Source organism: Brachionichthys hirsutus, chromosome 10 (genome assembly GCF_040956055.1).
Source record: "Brachionichthys hirsutus isolate HB-005 chromosome 10, CSIRO-AGI_Bhir_v1, whole genome shotgun sequence".
In the NCBI taxonomy this organism is placed as follows: Eukaryota; Metazoa; Chordata; class Actinopteri; order Lophiiformes; family Brachionichthyidae; genus Brachionichthys; species Brachionichthys hirsutus.
Window position 1 is genome coordinate 9,433,043 of NC_090906.1, and position 21,813 is coordinate 9,454,855.

The 21,813-nt window shown below is 45.1% G+C and overlaps 4 protein-coding genes across 4 annotated transcripts in view; 1 reads left to right on the plus strand and 3 right to left on the minus strand.

Annotated features, from left to right (window-relative positions):
- Window positions 1-1,848, minus strand: part of LOC137900053 (cell adhesion molecule DSCAML1-like) — a 41,326-nt gene extending 39,478 nt beyond the window's left edge. The window contains 2 exon segments of the mRNA XM_068744102.1: window positions 1,591-1,708; window positions 1,710-1,848. Coding sequence (XP_068600203.1) covers window positions 1,591-1,708; window positions 1,710-1,814 — 223 coding nt within the window. The 5' untranslated portion in view covers window positions 1,815-1,848.
- A 5,102-nt stretch (window positions 1,849-6,950) lies between these two features.
- On the minus strand, window positions 6,951-10,616 carry scn4bb (sodium channel, voltage-gated, type IV, beta b). The gene is made up of 5 exons (XM_068744355.1): window positions 10,535-10,616; window positions 7,986-8,149; window positions 7,668-7,890; window positions 7,166-7,295; window positions 6,951-7,047 (listed from the first exon to the last, which is right to left on the minus strand). Exons 1-5 carry the CDS (start codon window positions 10,614-10,616, stop codon window positions 6,951-6,953), a joined length of 696 nt encoding a protein of 231 aa, XP_068600456.1.
- A 2,403-nt stretch (window positions 10,617-13,019) lies between these two features.
- Window positions 13,020-16,813, minus strand: mpzl2b (myelin protein zero-like 2b). The gene is made up of 5 exons (XM_068744606.1): window positions 16,723-16,813; window positions 15,724-15,893; window positions 15,364-15,574; window positions 14,940-15,105; window positions 13,020-14,033 (listed from the first exon to the last, which is right to left on the minus strand). The coding sequence occupies exons 1-5, from the start codon at window positions 16,781-16,783 to the stop codon at window positions 13,862-13,864; spliced, it is 780 nt and encodes a 259-aa protein (XP_068600707.1). The 5' UTR covers window positions 16,784-16,813; the 3' UTR covers window positions 13,020-13,861.
- A 1,507-nt stretch (window positions 16,814-18,320) lies between these two features.
- On the plus strand, window positions 18,321-19,872 carry pafah1b2 (platelet-activating factor acetylhydrolase 1b, catalytic subunit 2). The gene is made up of 5 exons (XM_068744860.1): window positions 18,321-18,407; window positions 18,526-18,615; window positions 19,000-19,116; window positions 19,290-19,412; window positions 19,591-19,872. Exons 1-5 carry the CDS (start codon window positions 18,327-18,329, stop codon window positions 19,870-19,872), a joined length of 693 nt encoding a protein of 230 aa, XP_068600961.1. The 5' UTR covers window positions 18,321-18,326.
- The last annotated feature ends 1,941 nt before the right edge of the window (window positions 19,873-21,813 follow it).

Below are 21,813 nucleotides of genomic sequence, written 5' to 3' on the forward strand. Positions count from 1 at the left end.
ACCAAGAGGGGTGTCCCCGCGACTTCGCCTCCTCCGCGCGCTCACAAATGCGCACGTACACGCGCATAGAAACAGAAGCCGCGCGCGCACACTGGCACGTGCGCGATCACGTCCGAGGGGTCCAGGTGCGCCATTAGTGAGGAACATGACCGGGCAAGTCTGCAGTCTGCACCCACCCGTGGAGTTCCTTATTTGGCTAAATACATTTACGCACATAATCTAATTCCACAGAAGCCAGAGAGGCTCCGAGATCGCACCGTTCAAGTTGAATAATTGATACAAATCAATTGAAAATATTTAGAGACTTTATGGTGAAACACAATATGGAAAGCAAATCAAGCTAATTGATCATTTATATTTTACACACCAGAATCTAAAACATCAGACTAACCAAATGGCCTATTTTGATCAACTCTTTTGCCACCATCCAATCCATATCTCAGACTTTTTTTAAATTTATTATAAATGTTAAATTGACACCTCCTCTGGGCATGTAATAATAATAATAGGCTCCACACAGGCAGGCTTGCACAAAGGCCTAGAAACAGTCCTCGTCGGCAGATATGGCGATGAATTTGTTATTTCCGACGCAGATTTGTTCAGGATTATTATAATGCACTGGAATAGCAGAAGATCAACTTTACAATAGGGTCAGGGATTTTCTGCATATACTAAAGCAAGAATGGGGGGGGGGGGGGGGGGGGTGCGGCAATTTAAATAAATAGACCGTGTTTTATGTATAAATACAATTACACCAAAGGGTGGGGGACGAAATGAAGAGACCGCCTGAATTAAATAAGGAGGACAAATCTGAAAGCACTAATTGCGGCTTTTATGTGGGAGCAGAGCCATTAAATGAATGTTTGAAAGATGGGCCTTTTTTACTGTATTTGTAATTCCGTTTAGAGTGGAATCGATTTCTCATCGCACAGAAAAGAAATTAAAAAGCACATAGAAATCCCATCCTAAGCGTCTCTTTGGCATGTGGGGGGGGGGGGGATTAGGAAACGCTATACGCGAGCAGAGCACACAAATATTTGAACAATCACAAGAAACTTTAGGGCTTTGCCACATTTTGATCACATTTGTTATAAAATCAATAGACAACTGATAGAATGGCGACCCGTTGATTGCTTTCATTCGCCTCTCTCGCCCTCCCTCTATTTGCACCCTCGCCCCCCCCCCCCCCCCCCCCCCCCCCCCCCGCATTCAGCCATTTTACATATTCATAACTGGAGTTGGTAATGCGAAAACAATCCCTGCTTTCAGCAGCCTCTGAGGCATCACGCAAAAAAAAAAAAAAAAAAACACGCAAAATTGTCCACTAAAATAACCTTACACCTTTTTACTTCCAATACCCACACCTGTGCCACAGCAACAGCTTCACACATTTTTTCCTAATCAATCAGGAGGCTTCCGATGATACATCAAAGCACAAGCCGACGCCGCCTCCCGTTCCGCGCCGCAAACGAATGAATCCAGATTTATTCTCACTTTTTCCTCTCAACTTGAAACCAGTAAAAAAAAAAAAAATGTCGCGCATTCCGTCCCGTCCCCCCCCCCGTCCCCCGTCCCCCGTCCCCCCCTTACCTTCTTGGAGAGAGTACAGCAGGAGTAAAGTTACAAGCCACATGCCATAAATAGCAGGTCTATTTCTCAGGAATATTTGGCAATCCTGGCGAGTGTGAGGCGCGCCTTTCGGGCCAGGGTGCGTCTCCGTGCTGGACTGGCGACTGTGCTCCCCGGAGGTCTCTCCAGCCCTGCTGCCCCGCTAAGCATGGAGGGGAAACGAGAGGCGCCTCAGCCCCGCCCATGCCCCCCTGCACCCCCAACACTACTGCGCATGCAAATCCATCCTCCCTAATCAAACACCACAGAGCGACGGTCCAAACGCAGCACAATCTCGGTTTGATGTGAGCCGGTGGATTGTTTTGGGTCCAGTTGTGTCCGAAACTGCCAATTTCTGTGCGGGCGGCGGTGCGGAGACGCGCAGAGCTCCGTTGACACCTTGGAGAGCGCGCACACCCACCTGTGCCCCCCCCCCCCCCCCCCCCGATCAACGTGTTTCTCTGCGCAATATGGATCTATACAAAAACTGAGAAGCTGCCGAGAGGAGCCCGAAAATCTATTCGTGCATATTTTTGGACAGGGACGCGGAGCCCACGCAACGCGCTAATGACTTTTTTCTTTGTCCTCCGCGCGGAGCCATGGAACGTGCGCAGACATTTGCGCGCAGATATGCAGATATTAGAGAAGATGGAAACAGCAGACGAGGGGCATGGAGAACCAAACCCAAATGAAGGGAGTTTCAGTCAACAAATAAGACAGTAAACAACTTTGCGCATTGCTGATTCCTCGTTTTTGTGCGTCCGACGTGCCAACCTGCCCCGGCATTAGCGTGAACCATCGGATGGTAAGTTGCAGGACAGTAAAGTCCCCGCGGACGCACGAAGAGGACGCGAAGTATCCTGCAAAGAGACGGAGCAGAGGGGCCGCGTCATAACGAATACATGGATTTAAAAGGGCCTTTAGTTTAAAGTGGCTGCGATTATAAATGATCATTAAAGGCGCGTTGAGTTTCTTTCTGCCGCCGCCATGTCAAGAAAGAGAGAAAAGAGAATTACATGTATTCTGTTTCCATAACGCGGCACATTTAAAGAGGTTTTTATTGCTGCGCTCCCATCGTGAATCCAACCTGCCTGAAATCCCGCACAAACCGACGCGCAGAATCTTATTGGAAGTTCAAATCGAGCCCAAATTAGACGCGCCATAGTCTCAACACTCCTGAAGGGCAGAGGTCACTTCACGGAGGCTTTGATCTCTAAAGTTAAACATCTCAGCAGGCCCGTCGCCTCTCATTCGCGCTGCTGCAAAGCGCCCCGCGGTTCGGCTCCGCATGCGGGTCACTGCTGACCCCTACTGGTCGGACCCCCCACCTGCATGGAGGGCACCTCGTATTTTTTGCATATATACGCGGCCCTGCGTGATGTGGGTGTGACGTAACGGTCATGTCTCAAAGCACCTGCGAGATTTGACGACTTGAGAATAACACAATGTCTTATGCGAAGGAAATACAAGTTATGTAATAAAATTTCTTATGATCGATCAAGGATGTTGTTGTTGTTGTTGTTGATTTACTGGCAAGATGTTGACTGATATGGCTACATGAACGCAAGGAATTAAATATATCCGACGGTGTTACTTCCTTTAATGACTTATTTATTTCGTTTAAAATTATAAATATCCTACACTTCCCATAATGCATCTAAACAGCATCTTTCATGGCGCCTTGAACGCACCATCGGAGATGCGCCTAATGACATTATTATGTATGTAATAGTGGCCAAAGGTGATATATTCAGCGTGAAAATGACGAGAGGCCTTCAGGGTTTACCTGGTTGTTGGTCTCCGTTGCTGCTTATTTCCCCGCCCAGCAGGAGGCGCTGTTATTCGATTTAAGTTTCTATAATAAAGAGGCAAACCGTTTCACTGATGACAGTCGTGAACGTGGAGACGCCTTTTGAAGGTGAGCCGGAGCGGGTTGGCTGCATCTCGGTGACGTTCCCCCCATCGCCCTATCAAAACACTCCAAACCGGGACAGCTCCAGTGTTTGGCTTTGCTTTCACACCTGCAGCACAAACTCACAGATCTAAGAACCACCACTTCTGTTTGGATGTGCGTAGAGCTGCTTGTCGCCGTGCACAAGGCCTGCACAGACACAATCTCAGCATCGGCCAACAGAGAGAAAACTCATTCTTCAACAGTGAATTTCATTTATTGCAATCAAATTATTTGCATGTATGATCCTGCAGCACATTTGCTTCATGTTTCCAAAGTTACAGCCCAAAAAGTTAACACCTGATATCTTGAACATTACAATTCAAATTCCTGCTTGGAGGTGGCTTTTTCTCTTTTAAGGCAAACAAGAACATGGCAAACACACATGGAAAAATATTGCTTGCATGTTTTCTATGTCCATGCAATACGATAAAGTCATCACAGCTATTTTTACTTTCTGCCAGTCCTATCATTCATTTTCATACAAACATTAAAATCCTGTGTGCATATTAAACAATCCAAGATTTGATGTAATAATTAGCTGAGGCGGTGATGGGGATGCTTCCGTTTGGATGCAGCCAGGTTGCTAAATCTTTATGCTAAGTAAAGCTAACAAGCTGTTGGCTGTAGCTTCATACTTTTTTGGATAGACACAAGCTCCTCCCATCTAACGCTTGGCAAGAACGCAAAAACACACATTTCTAAAAGCTATTGCATTGATTGATTCCTCATGATCCAATACACTTTAAATATAATAATACATAATTATCTATAATTTCATGAGACCTTGAAGAATCTTAAACTCTACCCTCATGTGCTGTTTCTTCTGGACTCACTTGGATGATCAATACCTGACGCTGTATAGTTAAAAAAAAGAAAAAAGGCCCGCTTCATAATATTGCTTCAAGTTTCATAAACCACCCGACATTCACACTTTACAGTACTTTACAATCAGTAAACACCTGAAGCATCTCAGGAGGTATATGTTCGTGGCTGACTCAGTGTTTTACTCACGCATCCATACAGAGGTATTTATTTTTAAAGCCAGACATTCATCGTCTTGAATGTTAAAAAAAATGCTATATTGTAAATGTCATTGAAATTGCATTTAAATGTTTTGACTCCCATGCAGGTAAATTCATCTCCTAAAATGATGCTCAGCTGGAATCATCCCTGCTTGCCAACGCCGGTGTTCAACACCGACGTCATCAGATACAGGTTAGAGTCAAATGTTCACACAATTAATGTTTGACAGTTTGGAAAGGGGAAAAAAATGGACTGTTTCTCCACAGAAAGCCTGAGAGCGCCATATCAAAGACTGCATTAGCAAATAGTGCTTATATTAGCATGATCAAATGATGGCATGGCATACAATGGGGTTCTCAGTTAAACATCATTGGCTATGATGGAGATGAGTTTCTGTTTCCTATCATTGTGAGTAACATCCAGCTCCATGTTTGCACATGCTTAAAATGCAGGGGGGGGGGGGGCATTGTTTCATCAGGTTTGTCTTTTCAGCTCAGATGCTTATTGTACTATTAATATTTGCTGAGTTTCATTAACTGCTTTGCAAAATGTGGTAATCTTCACTGCAGAGGAGTTTAGCGCTCTAACAGGCACCTTTGTTTCATATCAAGCGAGGAGAAGTTACAGGGCGAAGAGTTGGGCTGAAATCTAACATATATTTGAATAAATAACATACTCTTAGGTTTTTTTTTAAAGTACAGAAACAGATACATTTGGGAAATACAATTAAACTAGATGCAGTCGAGCCTATCACAGAAGGGCTATTGTGAATGTGGTGTTAGTTAAAGGTGGATTCATCCTGGCTGTTGCTATAATGAATAATTCTGTGTATCAACCACTTTAATAAATTTAAAAAAAACATTTGTCTCATCGTCTGACTTTCATCTGCCCAGGCTGTGGCCACAGATAATTATTCATTTGCCGTAATTACAACATGCATTGTACAGCGCAACCTCTGAGCACGATCGGAATAGTGAACGATCAAAGGATGATCTTTAAAAAGAGGTTAATTTGATACTAATAGACTCAAAGTTTACTCCCTTTAATCTGAATGTTGTGGTTTCTTCCACTCTGTTGACAGAACTGAATTTCTCAAGGTTAGCGAGGGAGTTGGGCTCTATGTGCCTATACTCAACAAAAATATTAATTAAATACTTGAGTTTGTTTCTCCCATTTTTATTGAATTCGAGTAAAACATCAAAGACCTTGTCTGCAGAACACCAAACTCGTATTTCCCTCAAATATTGCTCCATCATAGTGAGCTTTTTCCATGGATCTAAAGAAATCCATCCACCTGACAGGTGTAGCAGGTCAAGGTGCTTGAACAACATGATTATTGCACCGGTGCGAGTCAAAGTAAAAGGTCTCTGTGTATAATGTGGAGTTTTATTACACACCATGATCCGGAATATGTTGCATGTTTGAAGGGAGTGTGTCATTGTGCTGCTGACTGCAGGATATTCCACCAGAGCTGCTACCCGGGAACTGAATTTTGACTTCTCTACCTGGAGTCACCATCACTGTCATCTCTCAACAATTCAGCAGCAGTCAACTGAACTCACAACCTTTAGGCGACGTGTAACCGGCATGACCCACGTGACTTGATACGCGCTTATCTTCGATCTACCCATTGTAGTTAAAGCTGGGATTCAACTCTGCCCCAAAATTCCACCTGTTGCTGAAGAAGAACATGATAAACAGCTTCAGCAGCAGGTGGAAGATCAAGCGAGTATCAAGTCACGTGGGTCATGCCGGTTACACGTCGCCTAAAGGTTGTGAGTTCAGTTGACTGCTGCTGAATTGTTGAGAGATGACGGTGATGGTGACTTCAGGTAGAGAAGTCTACATTCAGTTCCCGGGTAGCAGCTCTGGTGGAATATCCTGCAGTCAAGCACAATGACACACTCCCTTCAAACATGCAACATATTCCGGATCATGTTGTGTAATAAAACTCTGTGGTATTTTGTTGAATGGTAAAACGCCACATTTTTAGAAGCCTTTTAGGGTGACCATTCCAACCCTCATCTGTGCAATAATCATGTGATATGTTTACATCTTTACCTGCAACACCTGCCAGGTGGATACGATTCTCTAGATCCAAGATCTCTTGAGTACATAGTTAGTGTATAATAACTTCAACCAAGGTAAACCCTAAGGCCAGAAAGTATTTGGTTTGTGCAGTACCCAGTTCTGTTCAGCGTCTATGCAGTAGAATTATGTGCAAATTCTCCTATAAAGGCCACAGCCGGGCAAAGTTTTCAGATCCAAAATAAGAAATAAAACTCTCAATATGTGCAAAAACATGTGCGTATACAAACATATGCTGAGAGTATACATAAGTGAGTACATTTATAGATGCCTTTTCTCATTTCTTTTTTGGTGTCGGTTTGGAGTCAGCTTTGGATCCTGAGATGCCGTTGTCTGTGTTGTCGATCCCTGATAAAGTTACAAGGCACTCCTTACTGCAGTGGGATGAGAGGAATCGGGAAGGCAAGATTAGAAACGTACAGAGCCGGGAGCTCTGAGGAATATTTTAATGTTCACAGCATCTGAGGAAAAGAAGAAAGAAAGAAAACTGACTTTTTCTCCTCAAGCTTGGAAAGAACAAACAGAGTTAAGTTCTTGAGCAGCATGAAGCCCATTATCAGCGCGATGGCTCCGCCCACTGCTGCGGCGATGATGGTGGGCAGCGTGTTGTCCACCACTCTCACTGCAAACATGAATGAAGGACAAAAGCGACGATGATGGCGAGGTAACAATCTACTTATGATCAATTCAATAAAAGGTAGGAAGTAGGCACCAAATTATTGTCCAATGTCTGTTGGCCTACAGGAGATATCCAATCACAGTTAAACAATCCCTATGAATGCGGATGGTTGGCCAGATTTGGCTGTTTTCTACAGGACTGGGCTCCTTGTGTAAAATAATTGAGCGGGTAAAAGAATTGGCTCGGAATTAAACATTGTGTCTGCATTTATTGTAAAATAGGTCATCGATTGCTGGAATCACATGGAGACGCCATTCATGTGAAAAATGAAGGGCGTTTAATCCGACCCCTCCCGGCCTGCTTTTGAAGACTCACCCTCGTCCACCACGATGAGGTGGAAGACGGCGCTGTGGTTCTTGCCCTTCTCTTTGGGGTTGCGTCCAAAACAAGTGTAATATCCTCCATCCTCAAATGTGATGTTCCACAGCAAGATGGAAACGTTGTTATGGTCGTTCTTCCCCACAAACTCCACCCGGTCTCGGAATATACTCACATCTGACACCACCACATCTGCTGAGGGTATGACCGACTCGCACACCTGAAACGGCCAACAGTCCATCCATGGATCTTCCAAGGCGATCACTTAAAAGTTCCCCAAAGCCGAATGTGAATGCTTTTCACTGCTTCTCTTACCTTCTGCATGGTGCCATTTTGATTGAACTGCCAATTGAAGTAAAGGTTCTTGATGCCAATGCAGCTGGAATATGAGCAAGGCAGCATGACTGTGCTGCCATTCACCGCTTCGAGGAAGGGGATCTTCCCCACGGACATCTCTAGGGCCTGAGTGGTCCACACGGCTGATGAAGAAGAGAGAAGGTGATAATAAAAATCAGCAGTTTTGTGCGAATGACATTATTTTCCCTCTGGCTCAGAGTTACCTCACAGAATCTACACCAATAGGCCTGAAATGATTACTTTAGAAACCCAATTTAGACCAGATTACCAATGCAAATAATTGATCTAACGACATGTGGTGTAAAAACAATTGAAAGGAAGGAATGGATTACGAAACAGATAAAGTGCAGAGCAAAAACACAGACAGACAAAATGTTGGACCAGACATTAGATGCATATATTGCAAATTTGAGCTTTTAATTCACCAGTAAATCAGTGCGACTGTTGACACGGAGGGTAGCATATCGGTCACGTGACGGCTTGATAGGATAATCAATCACTGCTGGTGCTAGTTATTATGCTATCACCAAGTTAGCTTTGTTCTTTGTAAATTTCACACATGGCAAAGCACCATAAATACTAAAATCACGTGCCCATACATTCTAGATTGTATTAGCAACTCATTTTAGATTTTGAGATATGAAGTGCGCATTTGTAAATCATATGTCTATTATTGAAAACCTCAGTGACATGAAATAAGAACATCTTGACTGTGACATTGTTATATTAAGAGGACAAGTGCTGCCGGGTCCCTTGAGAAATGTGTAACTGTATACAGCAGGAAGCTGCAGGGATGAAATCCTCCAATCAAAGTAGAGGAAAAACAATTTTGTGTGTTTGCCTTGTCCTTTCTTTTATTGCCTTACAGACTTAGCAGGCATATTCCCTCGTTCCAGCTGTTTGGTTCTGTAATCAGTGTCAAGGTGATGGGATATATTTCCATCAGGTCCAGGACAGACTGTAAGTCAGATTTCTCCGTTTACACTGTTGCAGGAGCTCATGCCGAACGCTTACGTCCGGTTTGTGAGCTGAAAGCTACCTCCTCCCGAGTCGCAGTACAGCTCAGGCATGCAGCAGAGATCGCTGAGAGCAGCCATAACATACAGACAGCCCTGAACGTGACCCCACATGGTCTCAAATGTCAGCCTTTTTCTGTGTGATGCACATTGTGTTCCCGTTTGGGTGAAGTCTGACCAGCACCTCTGCAATAAATAGGAATGGCATTGATCAGGACAGCAGATACGGCCTCACACACTGTGAAGGAAGGCATGCTGTATGTGGGAATGTTCGGGATTCGTTCTCATCTCACTCTTGCTATAACACAACCCCCCCCCCCCCCCAACCTTTCCTCAGCTGGTCCAATGCAGCACAGTAAGCTTGCAAAAAACAGCACAAACAGTGACAAGAGTGGAAAAGTATCGCCCCCTTCTGTCTTTCAGTGTCACTAAATATTTTTGTACTATCCTTTTTTTCACTCTTTGAGTCCGGTTTTCATAATATTATCCTGATTCCGTGGCTGCAGATACAGAAGCTGCTGTGAAGAGCTAAAGGACAAAACATGAAGATTTAGATGGCGTCTGTAATCTTTGCTTTTTCTCAGAGAACCTTGGCTTGCTTGTTCCACATCTGTGATAACGTTCGATTCCATTCTCTCTGAAATCAGCAACCTTCTATACCCATCATCTCTTTCCTGCACAAGTTTTGTTTTACACGGCAACGGTTTTATACTCCTTATAAAATTCGCTCAGTGCTCCACTTCCTTGACACAAACTAGCCCCGTGCACTTCTTATTAAGTGTAATGTACAATAAAGTACCTTTGTAGCCCCCCTGTCTGCATAAAGTGCACTACATGATTGCTCGTCCGCCGTGTACTGTTGATGGTGAGATGCGTTGAAACTGCTGCAGCATCGGTCTCTCCATTGGCCACCTGCAGTCTCTAGGAAGCCAACGTGTTTCTGTTTCATTCTAAATAAAGACCACAGCTGCAAGCAAGATAGGTGTTTTACCTAGCGATACGATTTCAATTTAAGTCGCATAAAATGTTAATGTTAGCGACTCGATCATGAATATTTAACATTCTTGGAGATGAAATGATTTGCTGATTTATTAATTAAAATTTTAATATTTTTTTTAGGATACATCATCCACAGTCTTTTTTTTTTTTCTATTCTTTGCCTCAAGGCAGAACTTGCTGCTTATTTTGTTCTTTAGAAAAAAACCAAGCAACCTTCAGAAAAGAGCAAGCACGGAAGTGAAATCAGTCTCATAAAAACTAGTGCACAGGCACAATGAATAGAGTTCCAGCAAGCACCTGTGTAGGCAGTACAGGCGAAGGTCACACAGGGTCATTGCATTTGAATTCAAGATGACTCGAGCTTAGAAGTTTATAGATTAGAAAGGAGTTGGTGAAACAATGCATATTACACCTTCCAAAAAAGAGGAATGAGGAGCACACAAAGGCTAGCAAATAAAACAATGCACTGAAAAGTGGCCGATAACACATTACCAAGCAGCATGGAGAATATCAGGCCAACGGCTGGGTGTGGAAGGCCCAGCCTCACGGGTTCCTCGGTTCCCCGGTCCTGCATGGCGGCCGGATGTGCTCCAAAACTAATTCTGCTGCAGGATCCAGCACAGCCTTGGGACGGCTACTCGAATGTCCTTTAGTCGCTCCGCTATACTGGATTAAATCATCTACGTCACAGCATTGCACCTATAGCACTCCCAGAGGCAGTTAGCCTTCAGCCCCCCCCACACACACAGCTATCCTGCAGAAGAATCTACAGACAGAGGACAGAGCAGAAGAAGGAGAAAGTTTATCAGCAAACATTTTAAGGTTTATACTATACAGTATTTGCATTCCCATGGAGAATCGGTATGTAAGTAGTTATCTCCTGTCATGCCTACCTGCTCCCTGCAGCTGGTGCTCCCTCAGAGGGAAGCGGGCCACCTGCACAGCTGAGTCAGGATGGACCGCACGGCGCCGTGCACCGTCAGGGTTCACTCAAGGAGAATCCACCGGCCAGCACTTTCACTGCAAGGACGGCCACATTGCAGCCTCCGCCAGGATGAGAGAATGTTGGGGAGGAGGGGAGGGGAAGAAAAAAGAAAGGCATGCAAAGATGTGCCGAGTCACACAGACAAGCAGAGCCTAATGAAACTGACTCTTCTTCCCATCCTTCTGGATGCCTCACAACTTTTCGCTGTCCTCTCAGCTGGCCTCATGCCACCGCTTTCTCTCTCCCCCCTCCTCACCTGCCCCCCCCCCCCCCCCGCCCAATACCTCTGATTCCCTTTCTCTCCTACATCACTCCATTCACTTCTCCCCTCTGTGCTCCCCCCTCCCTTCGTTCTAACATCCTCCTCCCCTTCTCCTGACTCAGGATGTGTATGCAGACTCAGGCACTTTTGTCAGAGAGTTTGCGAAGAGAAAGTTCTGCAGTGCAGGTTGAGGTGGAGTCTGTGTGATGCGGCCCCAGAGCCACGACAGGCTCACTGTCCCACATCAAAAAGCTCCATTCAGGAATAATCGCTGATGTACCTGAATGAGTGGAAAGTGATACAGTGGTAAAATTTAAAATGTTTTTTTAAACTCCTATTTAAACTTTGTGTTCCCTCAGCGGCAGGCTGCTTCTCGTATTCCCGTGTGTCAGGACAATCAACATCCACATTCGCGGGCGGCAGTGACCTTAATAGAAGGTCAAGCAATCCTATTGTATGAGTTAACCAGCATGTGATGAGCATGATGCAACTGCTGATCAGCTGATCAATGGCAGGTATATGCACTGTTCACCCCCCCCCCCCCCCCCAGACATGAAAGAAGATGATCAATTTACAGCTTTTGACTGGAGAAGATTAGATCCGCTTGAAATCTAGGCAGTTCTGTTCTGCTGTGATGCCACAGAATACTTTTGTGGACAAGAAAATCCTTCCATGGATGAGGAGCAAAACAAAGTGAATCCTTTACGCATTTGATTAAAACAAATCACCACAGATTTACACGTTTGTATGGATCAGAACTCCGTAATGAGGGAGGGAGGTCTCTGCTGCTGCGTGAGGCGAGAGACTGGAGCTCTATTTGAGTGTGACCGGTCTGCGCTCTTCTCCAGCCTCCTCCGCTGGAGCATCAATGCAGCAGCGGTGGGAACTCTTCCAGAGCTGCAATAAGGAGGGGGGGGGGGGGGGGGGGGGCTGCTGCAGAAAGACAGGCTGCTGCAGACCTGTACAAGACAGTCTTTCATAAACACTACCACAAGGGACGCACTACTCAGATGTGTATAATTATTACATGTCCCATATTTTAAAGCACATACTGCTATCTGTGCTTCATGCCTTTCCCCAAACTAGTTAACAGTGTTCCAGAAGATTGTGACCCCTGCTCTGACCTTTGCATCACAATGATTTGATGCAATCTTCCAGGCAAGATGAATCAGACGCAGCCTCGCGTGGGAATCCGAGTCCGTCATTGGTGGCCGACCTCGAGCAAGTCATTGGAGGATATGAGACATTTCGACCGATCAGTACAAAGAGATGACTCGTGTATTTTGGTTTTGGTTGTTAGAGTAAATACCACGTACTTGAGTTCTATGTATCTTCAGAGATGGATATGAATGCACAGATTGTGCTTAAGGTCAACAGAAAAAGAACACATGAAGGACAATCAAAGTACCGCCTGATACCACCAGGGGGCGATATGCCCCACGGGCCTCCTGCATATACTCCAATAGTACTCTCAACTTGAGTCATTTAATAGTAATAAGAAGCAAATAATACTCTCGATTTTGTATTTAGATCAGAATTGAGTCATATATTTGTATGTTTAGTTGTTGTACGATCAGTAAATGTAACAGTAATCCATTGCCGTGTATGACACATGCAGGAGTGGCCTGGTATTTCAATCAGGCATCGTCATGGGCTGACACAGAGGACAATTCCACCAAATACATTTCATACTACTTAATCATTTCAAACAGACATTTACTCCGAGTTGCTCAATAGATAAAATGAGTTATCTTTATTTTACACTTTATACTGAAAGGTACAAAATCACACACAATGTGGAAAAGGAAGTAAACATTTGCTTTCATTATATTTTATCGAGGCCACGGTGGAATTCCGGGAAACAAATATTGAATGAAAGCTGCTTAACTTGTGGCAGCAATTAAAAATAGAGTTACAACACAGTTAAAAAGTGACCGCACTGATGTAGGAGCAACGGGCCAAAAGAAACTGGTTGTAATCTTTAGAGCTGAATAATACACATTAATAAAACAATCATTAAAATACTTATAAAAAGGATTTCCTGCAGTACTGATCATAAACACAAAAATATTACAGAGCATAAAAAAAACAAAGCAGAATCACATGGATCAAAGAAGTCAGGAAGTTGTAGCGTATGTGATTAAAATGGATCTAGTGACGTCACACGAATCAGCAGTTGTAGACGAGACTGAAACCGACAACAATCAGAAGGCATGAAATAATATCATTTCAAAGAAGAACATGTGGATCCTCTGCAGCCGTCTCGTCGCAGCTCGAGGCTGCATCAGCCACTATTCGCACGGCGTGACAGAATGTTTGATTAAACAGAGAACGAGTTGGATTCTGAGTATTCAAGGCATTTATAAAATAAAAAAAAAGATTTTTAATGCTTTCTAAACAAAAGCCTGCCTTGGGCTGTAAAATGTTAAACTAGTGTGCATCTAATTTGTGCTATAACTGTAATATAGCGGCCACAATGCAGAGAAAACGCACATCTCATGTCTTATAAACACACAGTAATCATGTTATTGAATGGTGTATCACACAACTCTAATCTCTTGAGTGCATCCATTTAATCATCGTCATCATCGTCATCATCATCGTCATCGTCGTCGTCATCATCCTCTTCCTCGTCCTCCTCTTCCTCATCGTCTCCGCTGCTTTCTTCAGACCCTTCGCCATCTGAACTATCTACTTCTAGCACTTTGGCCACAACGTACAGGTGCGCCGCCTCCGCCGGTGAACTGACGTGACCCCCCCCGAGAAGCGATCGCACATGTAAACAATGAGACAGGCTACTTATGGGCATCTGACCATTGGAAAAAAGTGTAACAAATAGACAAGAAGCCAAGGCTGGTTTACATCGTCAAACGGCCGTCGGCAAAATAAAGTGGTACAGATTTAAAAAGAATACCCAGAATGCCATGCGTGAAACCCAGCAAAACCAACCTCAAAAAACGGACATGCTGATCCCTTCTGGTGAAGATATGCACCAGAATCTTTGCTTAAGATTTTTGGAATTTCAAATTATTATTTTTTTGCAAGTATTGACAAATGAAAGAGGTGCACACTGCGAAAAGTAAAAGGATGCGCCCAGAATTCTCCTCTCAGCTTCAATAGCTTTCAAATTTAGACCCTTCATAAGCAGAAAACAGAGAGAATAGGGATCAATTCACGGCAGCAGTGTTGTGCAGGAAATTCTTTTTTTTATTTTTTTTCTGGACATAATAACGTCTGAGGAAAATCACAATTCATGATTGATTGGCGACCCCGTAGTCGCCGATGCCGTCAGCACTGCTGCTGTGAACCGAAGGCTGAAGATGAAGATCGGCGTAGCGCCAGAAAATCCCTCCATATTTACATCTCCTATTCTACAGGATTATAAATTACAATCACGGTGAGCTTTTGGTAAAAAAAAAAATAATAATGAAGAGAATAACAATTTACAGCAAATAGGAAGCATAGCACCAGATACTGAAGTATAACTACGACATATATCTGAGGGGTTTCAACATTGGAGGAGCAAACATGGAAGAAAAAGATGCCCCGCCCCCTCCCGGGGCTTTCATTCGTCTTTTCCAGCAGAGCGGATTCATTCAGCCTCGACACCAGTCCCAAGAAGAAGAGGAGCTCCGGCTCTCCGGCCTCACCACACGGTCGGATCCTTCCACTCTTGCTCCCGCGACTGCAGCTCAATGTCGTCCTTGCTTCTCCTCCTGCAGTACCTCACGGCCATAAAGATACCAAGGAGGATCAGGATGACGCCGCAGGCGCCCCCCACCGCCGCCGCCAAGATGCCTATCTCAGAAATGGCAGCTGCAAAAAAAAAGAAACCCAAACAAGCAGGTGGTTGAAATGATGCCAGCTGGGGGGGGGGGGGGGGGGATTCGAGAGAGCAAAATAGAGATAGGATTACAACGAAAAATAAAACATTGTCCCTGTGATTAAACTCAATATCCTTCACCCTTCCTTCGGGGTAGACAACGACCTCCCAGTGGAAAAACACACAAATTTGATGCAACAGAAAAGTGACCTTTTCCATCTTCCTTAAAGTTCACAGCTTTGCAGTCTGACCTTTGTCGACGACTTGGAGGACGGTTTCTCCGTTGCTACCGTGCACATCTGGACGGTTGCGCACCTGGCAGATGTAGGTGCCGTTAAAGGTCGGGGGGACCTCCTGCAGGATGATGGAGGCGTCCCCTCTCAAAATATCGCCCGACCAAATGGCGTGGCCCTTAAAACGCCCGTTTTGGGGAGGGTACGGTGCCTCCTGGTAGTAAAACACCTGAGACACACACAAAAAGAACAGCAGCAGCATAGTTAAACTCCCAAAACCGACACGACTCTCTGAACTTCAGGGTGCAGGATATCCACGCAAGAGGCCAAAGTTCGTAAAGACACATTCAAGGCATTCTGGTGAAAGTCTCTGCTCACCGATTCCTCCTGTCCCGAATGGAGGGGACGGAAGTTCCAGGACACGGCGACAGACTTCAGGGATATCGGGTGACTGGAGGAGAAGGTGCACTTCAGTTTCACGTCCGTCCCATTGACCGCTTGCACCTCTTTCGCAGCGTAAATAGTTATCCCGCTGACATAATGGACCCCTGTGTTAAAGATGAGACAGAAAGAACATTCATCAGCAGCAGCAGACCCTCGAGATACAGCTCTACAGGGTCCGCGCTTCATCCTGGGTCTCAGGGTCATTCATTAAAAGTGAAGCGAGTGAGACAGATCTTTGCTTTTTTGGGGGGGGGGGGTTAGTTATTCAGTGTGTTCAATCATTTATCATACTACTAGTGATATAAAGTGTCCATGTCTCTGTAGAATGTCCCGTGACCCCAGAGACAGGGACGTCTCTGTCTCTGTAGTATAGAGAGCACAGAGTCCAACCAAGGTAACAAATCAACAACTAGCCCGTCAGTAAGGCCAGTAAAGGCCAGTAAAGGCCAGTTCACCTTCCTGATGGCAAGTCTACACTGACTCGCTAGTTTAACCAAAAATCCAGTCAAACACGGGTGCACAGTTGCCCCCCCCCCCCCAAAAAAAACAAAAACAAATAGGGGGCATCAGAGGTAACTTCCATCTATATTTTTTGATTTGCACCAAAGAAACAGATTTTCTAACCATGATCAGAAATTGATTTTTGAATTTAATTGAGAAATTTACATTTAAGCAAATAATCCCTTTTGATGGCTGCCATAGTGGCGCAGGAGTTAGCACTGTTAGCACTCATAGGAAGTTCAAAATCCACCCGGGGGGGGGGGTGTACCTGGGACTGGAGTTTGTGTTCCCTGTCTCGGTTCTCGCCCCACCACCCACAAACACGCGGCCGAGGTGATCTACAGTCCGACTATAAAGCCCGGCGTAAAGGTGCGTCCCGCCCAGGTGAGGGTCGTTCGTCGGTTCGGCCCGCAGGAAGCTGCTGAGACTCACCTGGCACCGCGAAGCCTCCCAGGAGAAGCAGAAGCCATGTCCGATACATGGGACAAGACATTTATAACGCCACACCGCCGGCGGGCCCGATCCTCGTCACGTACCTCTGTTGAACGGGGAGGGAGGGGAGGGGGGGGAGACAGACGTCACCGAAGACTCACGCAGGCCTTTTAACTTCAGTCCGCCCTGGAGAAGTGACTCAACCTGCGTGCGTACACACCTGGTGGGCGGGGCTTCCGCGGTCACTTCTCGCTGAACTCGTTATCCTGCGTACCTGTCGACTAACAACACCTCAACGCTTTCAGCGTTACAACGTGGGCTGTCGGCTTTTGGTTGACGAACTGGCCCGGCGACGAGAAGCCAAGAGAAACGTTTAATTGTGCGGCTCTTTACTCGCTGGCTCCACCTCGTGGTCAAGATGCCACATCACAAAGCCTCTGGCAGCCGTCCTGTTCACTGGATGTGGAAAATATGATATTTATACATGACAGCTATAGATAAAGAGGTTTTAAATATATATATATATAACTATAAAATGTTGTCAAGGAAGCGTATTTGAGGAGACAGCGCAACCTTGGAATGTTTAGCAAACAGTAATTTAAATAACATTGTGTGCAAGATAACATGGAACATTAAATGGTGTCAAAGAATACCAATTTAAATTATACAATTAAAGACAAATGCATTAGTTAATCTTAATCTTTGCCACCACACCTATTAATTTACTCAACTCTACACGTGGACAAAAAGGAAACTGACTGTTCTTGTAGTTATCTCATGATGAATATGCTCAGATTAACAAATGTTTTCATGCATATGCAGTTAAAATGAGGGTCAGGTATAGTGAGACTTATGTTCAGGCATTCATTTTTATATTGGGGGAAAAAAAAGTATGAAGATAATCAGACAATCATCAATTAAACAATAAGCAAATTATTTTTATTATTTATTTATTTATTGTTAATTGTGAATATTCTTAGTGTTTCAGTTCGGACGCACACACAGGCAAAAATAAATATTCCAATACTACTTGACGCACAGCGCCCTCTAGCGGTGTGGCGGCTGAGGGCAGCGCCGTCCTCGTAAAAGACTGTGGGTTGCCTTCTTGACACGCCTTCTGTTGTCTCGGCTAGCTAGGCTGCAGCTAGCTGACATTTGCTAGCGAGCATCATTCGCCTCGATAAACGCGACAGCGTTGAAAATTAGGCCAAATCCTCGCGCTGAAACCGTGAGAGTCAGGAGGTGACGTCCAGCACCCGGACAGGTATCGCGTTTTGCATTTTAAGAATGCATTTTCTGGAATTGTTCCTATAACGGGCGTATCAAACGTCAAGCCAAGTAGCAGACACGGTGCACATCCACAGCTAGCTCAGAAGCTAACATCAGAGAAACAGTAATTACGTTGTGATTCATAAGTAAACGGCGTTGAGAGTGAAAGTAGCCTCCATCCTTCTTTTTATTAAGCCTTTCTGCTCCTAAAACGTTAAGCTGCTGCACCATAGCGAAGGGTTTCTGCTAGCTAGTGCTGGTGCTTCAACCCTAGAACGACCTGAACCAGCCTCCTTGTGTGGAGGTGTCTTTATTCAGTGTGTGTCTCCCGTAGAATGAGCGACGAGGGGGGGAACCCAGCTGCAGCGGCTGAGCCAGTGGAGGATGTGCAAGGAGATGGGCGGTGGATGGCGCAGGTAGCTGCCGATCACCCCGTCGATGTCCCCGATGAGTCGTCGGGTCACGTGTTAGTTGTTGCCTGTGTACATGAAAGCGTTTTACTGACTGAAGGACTTGCATGTCGTCTCTTTACAGCACGCCCGATTCGTGCAGGAATGTAAGGATGCTGAACCGGATGTGCTTTTTGTGGGGGATTCTATGGTGCAGTTGATGCAGCAGTTTGAGGTAAGATCATGTTTACATCTGGGCACATCTGGGCGTTCCCTGACATGACAGAAACCGCGTCGTACTCTTTAAATGTAAACGTTTGTTTTTTACTCGTGATTATATCCCAAATGCTTTTGTTGCCTGAACGCTCTTCTAATATTTATAAACCATTTTCTAATTTGTCTTCCAATCGGCATGCTTTGCTGTCATGACGATTTCGGATTCGAATGTAATGCTATTGTGAAGGGTAACTGGGTTTAGAGCTAGTTAAGGCTTCCGTTATTGACACAGTAGCGGCTACAGATAAAAATGATGGCGTCCGTCTCGTTGTTTTAAGTTAGCATCAGAGTGAGCCGAGTCCTAAATTCTCATAATAAATGCAGGTTTCTGGTTTCCCCCCAGATATGGAGGGAGTTATTCTCTCCTCTTCATGCGCTCAACTTTGGCATTGGGGGTGACACGACTTGCAATGTGCTCTGGAGGATGCAGAATGGAGAGCTGGAGAACATCCGGCCCAAGGTGAGACGAGCCTGCCGAGAGTTTCAGGCAAGATCTTTTTATTCACAGAGCATTGGGGAAGTTTTTTTTTTTTTTACCGCTCAAACGCATCTGTCTGCGTCTCGACTAGGACTCTGTATATTTCATAGTCGGAAGGAAAGTGAATCATGTGTGTGTCTGTGTGTGTTGTCCAGGTGGTGGTGTTGTGGGTAGGAACCAACAATTACAAACACACGGCAGAACAAGTTGCAGGAGGAATTCTTGCTATTGCTGAGCTGCTCGCCTCCCGGCTCCCCAAAGCGAAGATAGTCGTGCTGGTGAGGAGTCGTCTGTCTCTCTTTTTTCTTTCTATGTTTTTTTGTTGGATCGTTTTTTTTTTTTGTTTTTTTTTGTTACTTTCTCTCCACAGAGGAAGTAACACAAAAAAGTATCCACAACTCGGCGCTATCGACTTCACCTTTTTGTAATTTGGTCAAATGTTCCTCCGGTCCTCAGAGCCTGTTGCCTCGAGGCGAGCGTCCCAATCAGCTGAGGGACAAGAACGCCGCTGTGAACGGCTTCCTGCGCTCCTCGCTGCCCCGGCTGGGCCAGAAGGCTCAGTTCCTGGATGTCAGCAGGGGGTTTGTCCACTCTGACGGAACCATCGTCCCGCAGGACATGTTTGACTTCCTCCACCTGACGTCGGCGGGTTACCGCAACGTGGCGAAGCCCCTCAGCGGCCTGCTGCTTCAGATACTGGAGGAAACACCGGAGGAGAGACGCGCGTCGCTGGTTTGAGGGCGGAGCCAGGGGGCGTGGCTCCGCCCGCTTGTTGCGTGGAGTCGGGGGGGGGGGGGGGGGGGGAGACGTGTCGCTGGAAGAAGGGCTCGCTCGCAGGGAGAAGAGGCGCCTCCATGTGAGTGGGCTCACACTGATTAAGGGGAGGGGCCTCATCACGGACGCAGACCCCGAGTGCGGCGGGAACCTCTGTTGCAAGAGGATTTACTCTGAATCTACACGAAGGTCATGCGGGGCTGCAGCAGCACACTCTTCATCTAATCTTCGTCTTTAGGGAACCTCAGTAACAAAGAGGCCGCTGCCACGACACTCAGTATTAGCATGTCGACCCATTTATGCATACCGTCTCTGTTATTGTGTCCCTGCAGTCCTTCGTCCCAACACTTTCATTTATGCAGCCGAATAAACAGCACTTAGCCTGCGAAATATTCACCTTTGAACTTTTCTATTTATGTTCCGAAGCGTTAGCTGAAATGTCCTTACACATACACTTGAACTGTGTGCTTCTGTTTGATTCATTAAAGATGCTGAGCGTACAAAAAGCGTGCCTGACTAGGTTCTAAGAATCCCATTGTGCGCTTATATTCTACAAATATAAAATCAATTTAAATTCACGGCACCAGTTTGCGATTTGCCCCTAAGTGAAAGCAGGGCGGCGTCCTGATTGTGTTTTAGGAGGAGCCTCGGGTTTTGTTGCAGAAGATCGGCCGACACATTGTGCGTAAATTGTCGTGTGGTTGTGTGTATTCATTTAGTGATGAAGGCCGCTGAATGTCTGCCCTCTGCTCTCCTGCTTTATTGTCCTGAACAACTTTTTAACATTGAAGGACATTTTTCAAAAAAAAAAATAAATAAAGTGCTGTATTCCTCAGCAGTATTGCAGTAAAACTGCACTTCCATATATTTTTTTGGCAACCAAATAGAAACCGTTGAGCTCCAGCCCTCCAGCATTCACCTCGTGTTGCTCTGTCTCTCTCCCTGCTGCATACTTGGATATACAGTATTTTCCCTTTGATGCGCCTCTTTATTCTATTTATCACCTATATATTTCTCTATCCCTGTTGTATATGTAATTGCTGATGAATTATGAACAAGAAGTGGTCAGAATACTCATCACCGTGCTCCAGAGCGGCGGCAGGAAGTTGATCTCTGTGAATTTAAACTTATCAAGCGTCAAATTATCACTGCTGTCCGGAAGCACGTCTGTGTAAACTTTGGGTTGTGTGTGTGTGTGTGTGTGTTTGTGTTTGTGTTTGTGTTTGTGTGTGCCTAATGGCTGCCACTGTTGTGGATGTTTGTGTCGGCCTGTCACGATAATGGCGTCGCCCACCTGCTGCACCATAAATAGATATACGGTAGCCCGTAGTTTTTTTGTTGACCTTATTATTGCCAGTTGTTTACAAATGTGTGTGTTTACATAGGATCGTCAATATTTTAGCAAAAAAATGATACAAGGCTTGCAGCCGAGGACGCTGTGAGCGATAAATGATCTGTGGGTTGGAAAGAAAAACGTGTTTCTGTCGTCCTGTCTGCTTTCGTTTAATGATTAATGCTTACCTTTCCAGATGGTTTGATTCTTTATTATTAATTCTAGTCAGACGGTTAGGCAGAATGAGTCCAAATGGATTTCAACACTGGTAGTTCCACTAAACTAAAAGCTCATCTGAAGCATCGCCATGGTGGCTCCATCAGTGTTTAAATATCCTTAAGAATTAAAGTAAATGTATATGTATCTTTCATTATCGAGCTGTTATCACTTCATCAGCAACAAAAAAGCTGTTCACAGGTAATTCAACAAAAATTATCGTGACGGGCCTACGTGAGACATGTGTGTGTGTCTGTGTGTAAGATGTGGAAATGATCTTTGCATGGGGTTTAGATTCTGGGTATCTGTTAGGCACAATAATATTTGCACTGTTACGGACCATTGTCACATGACTG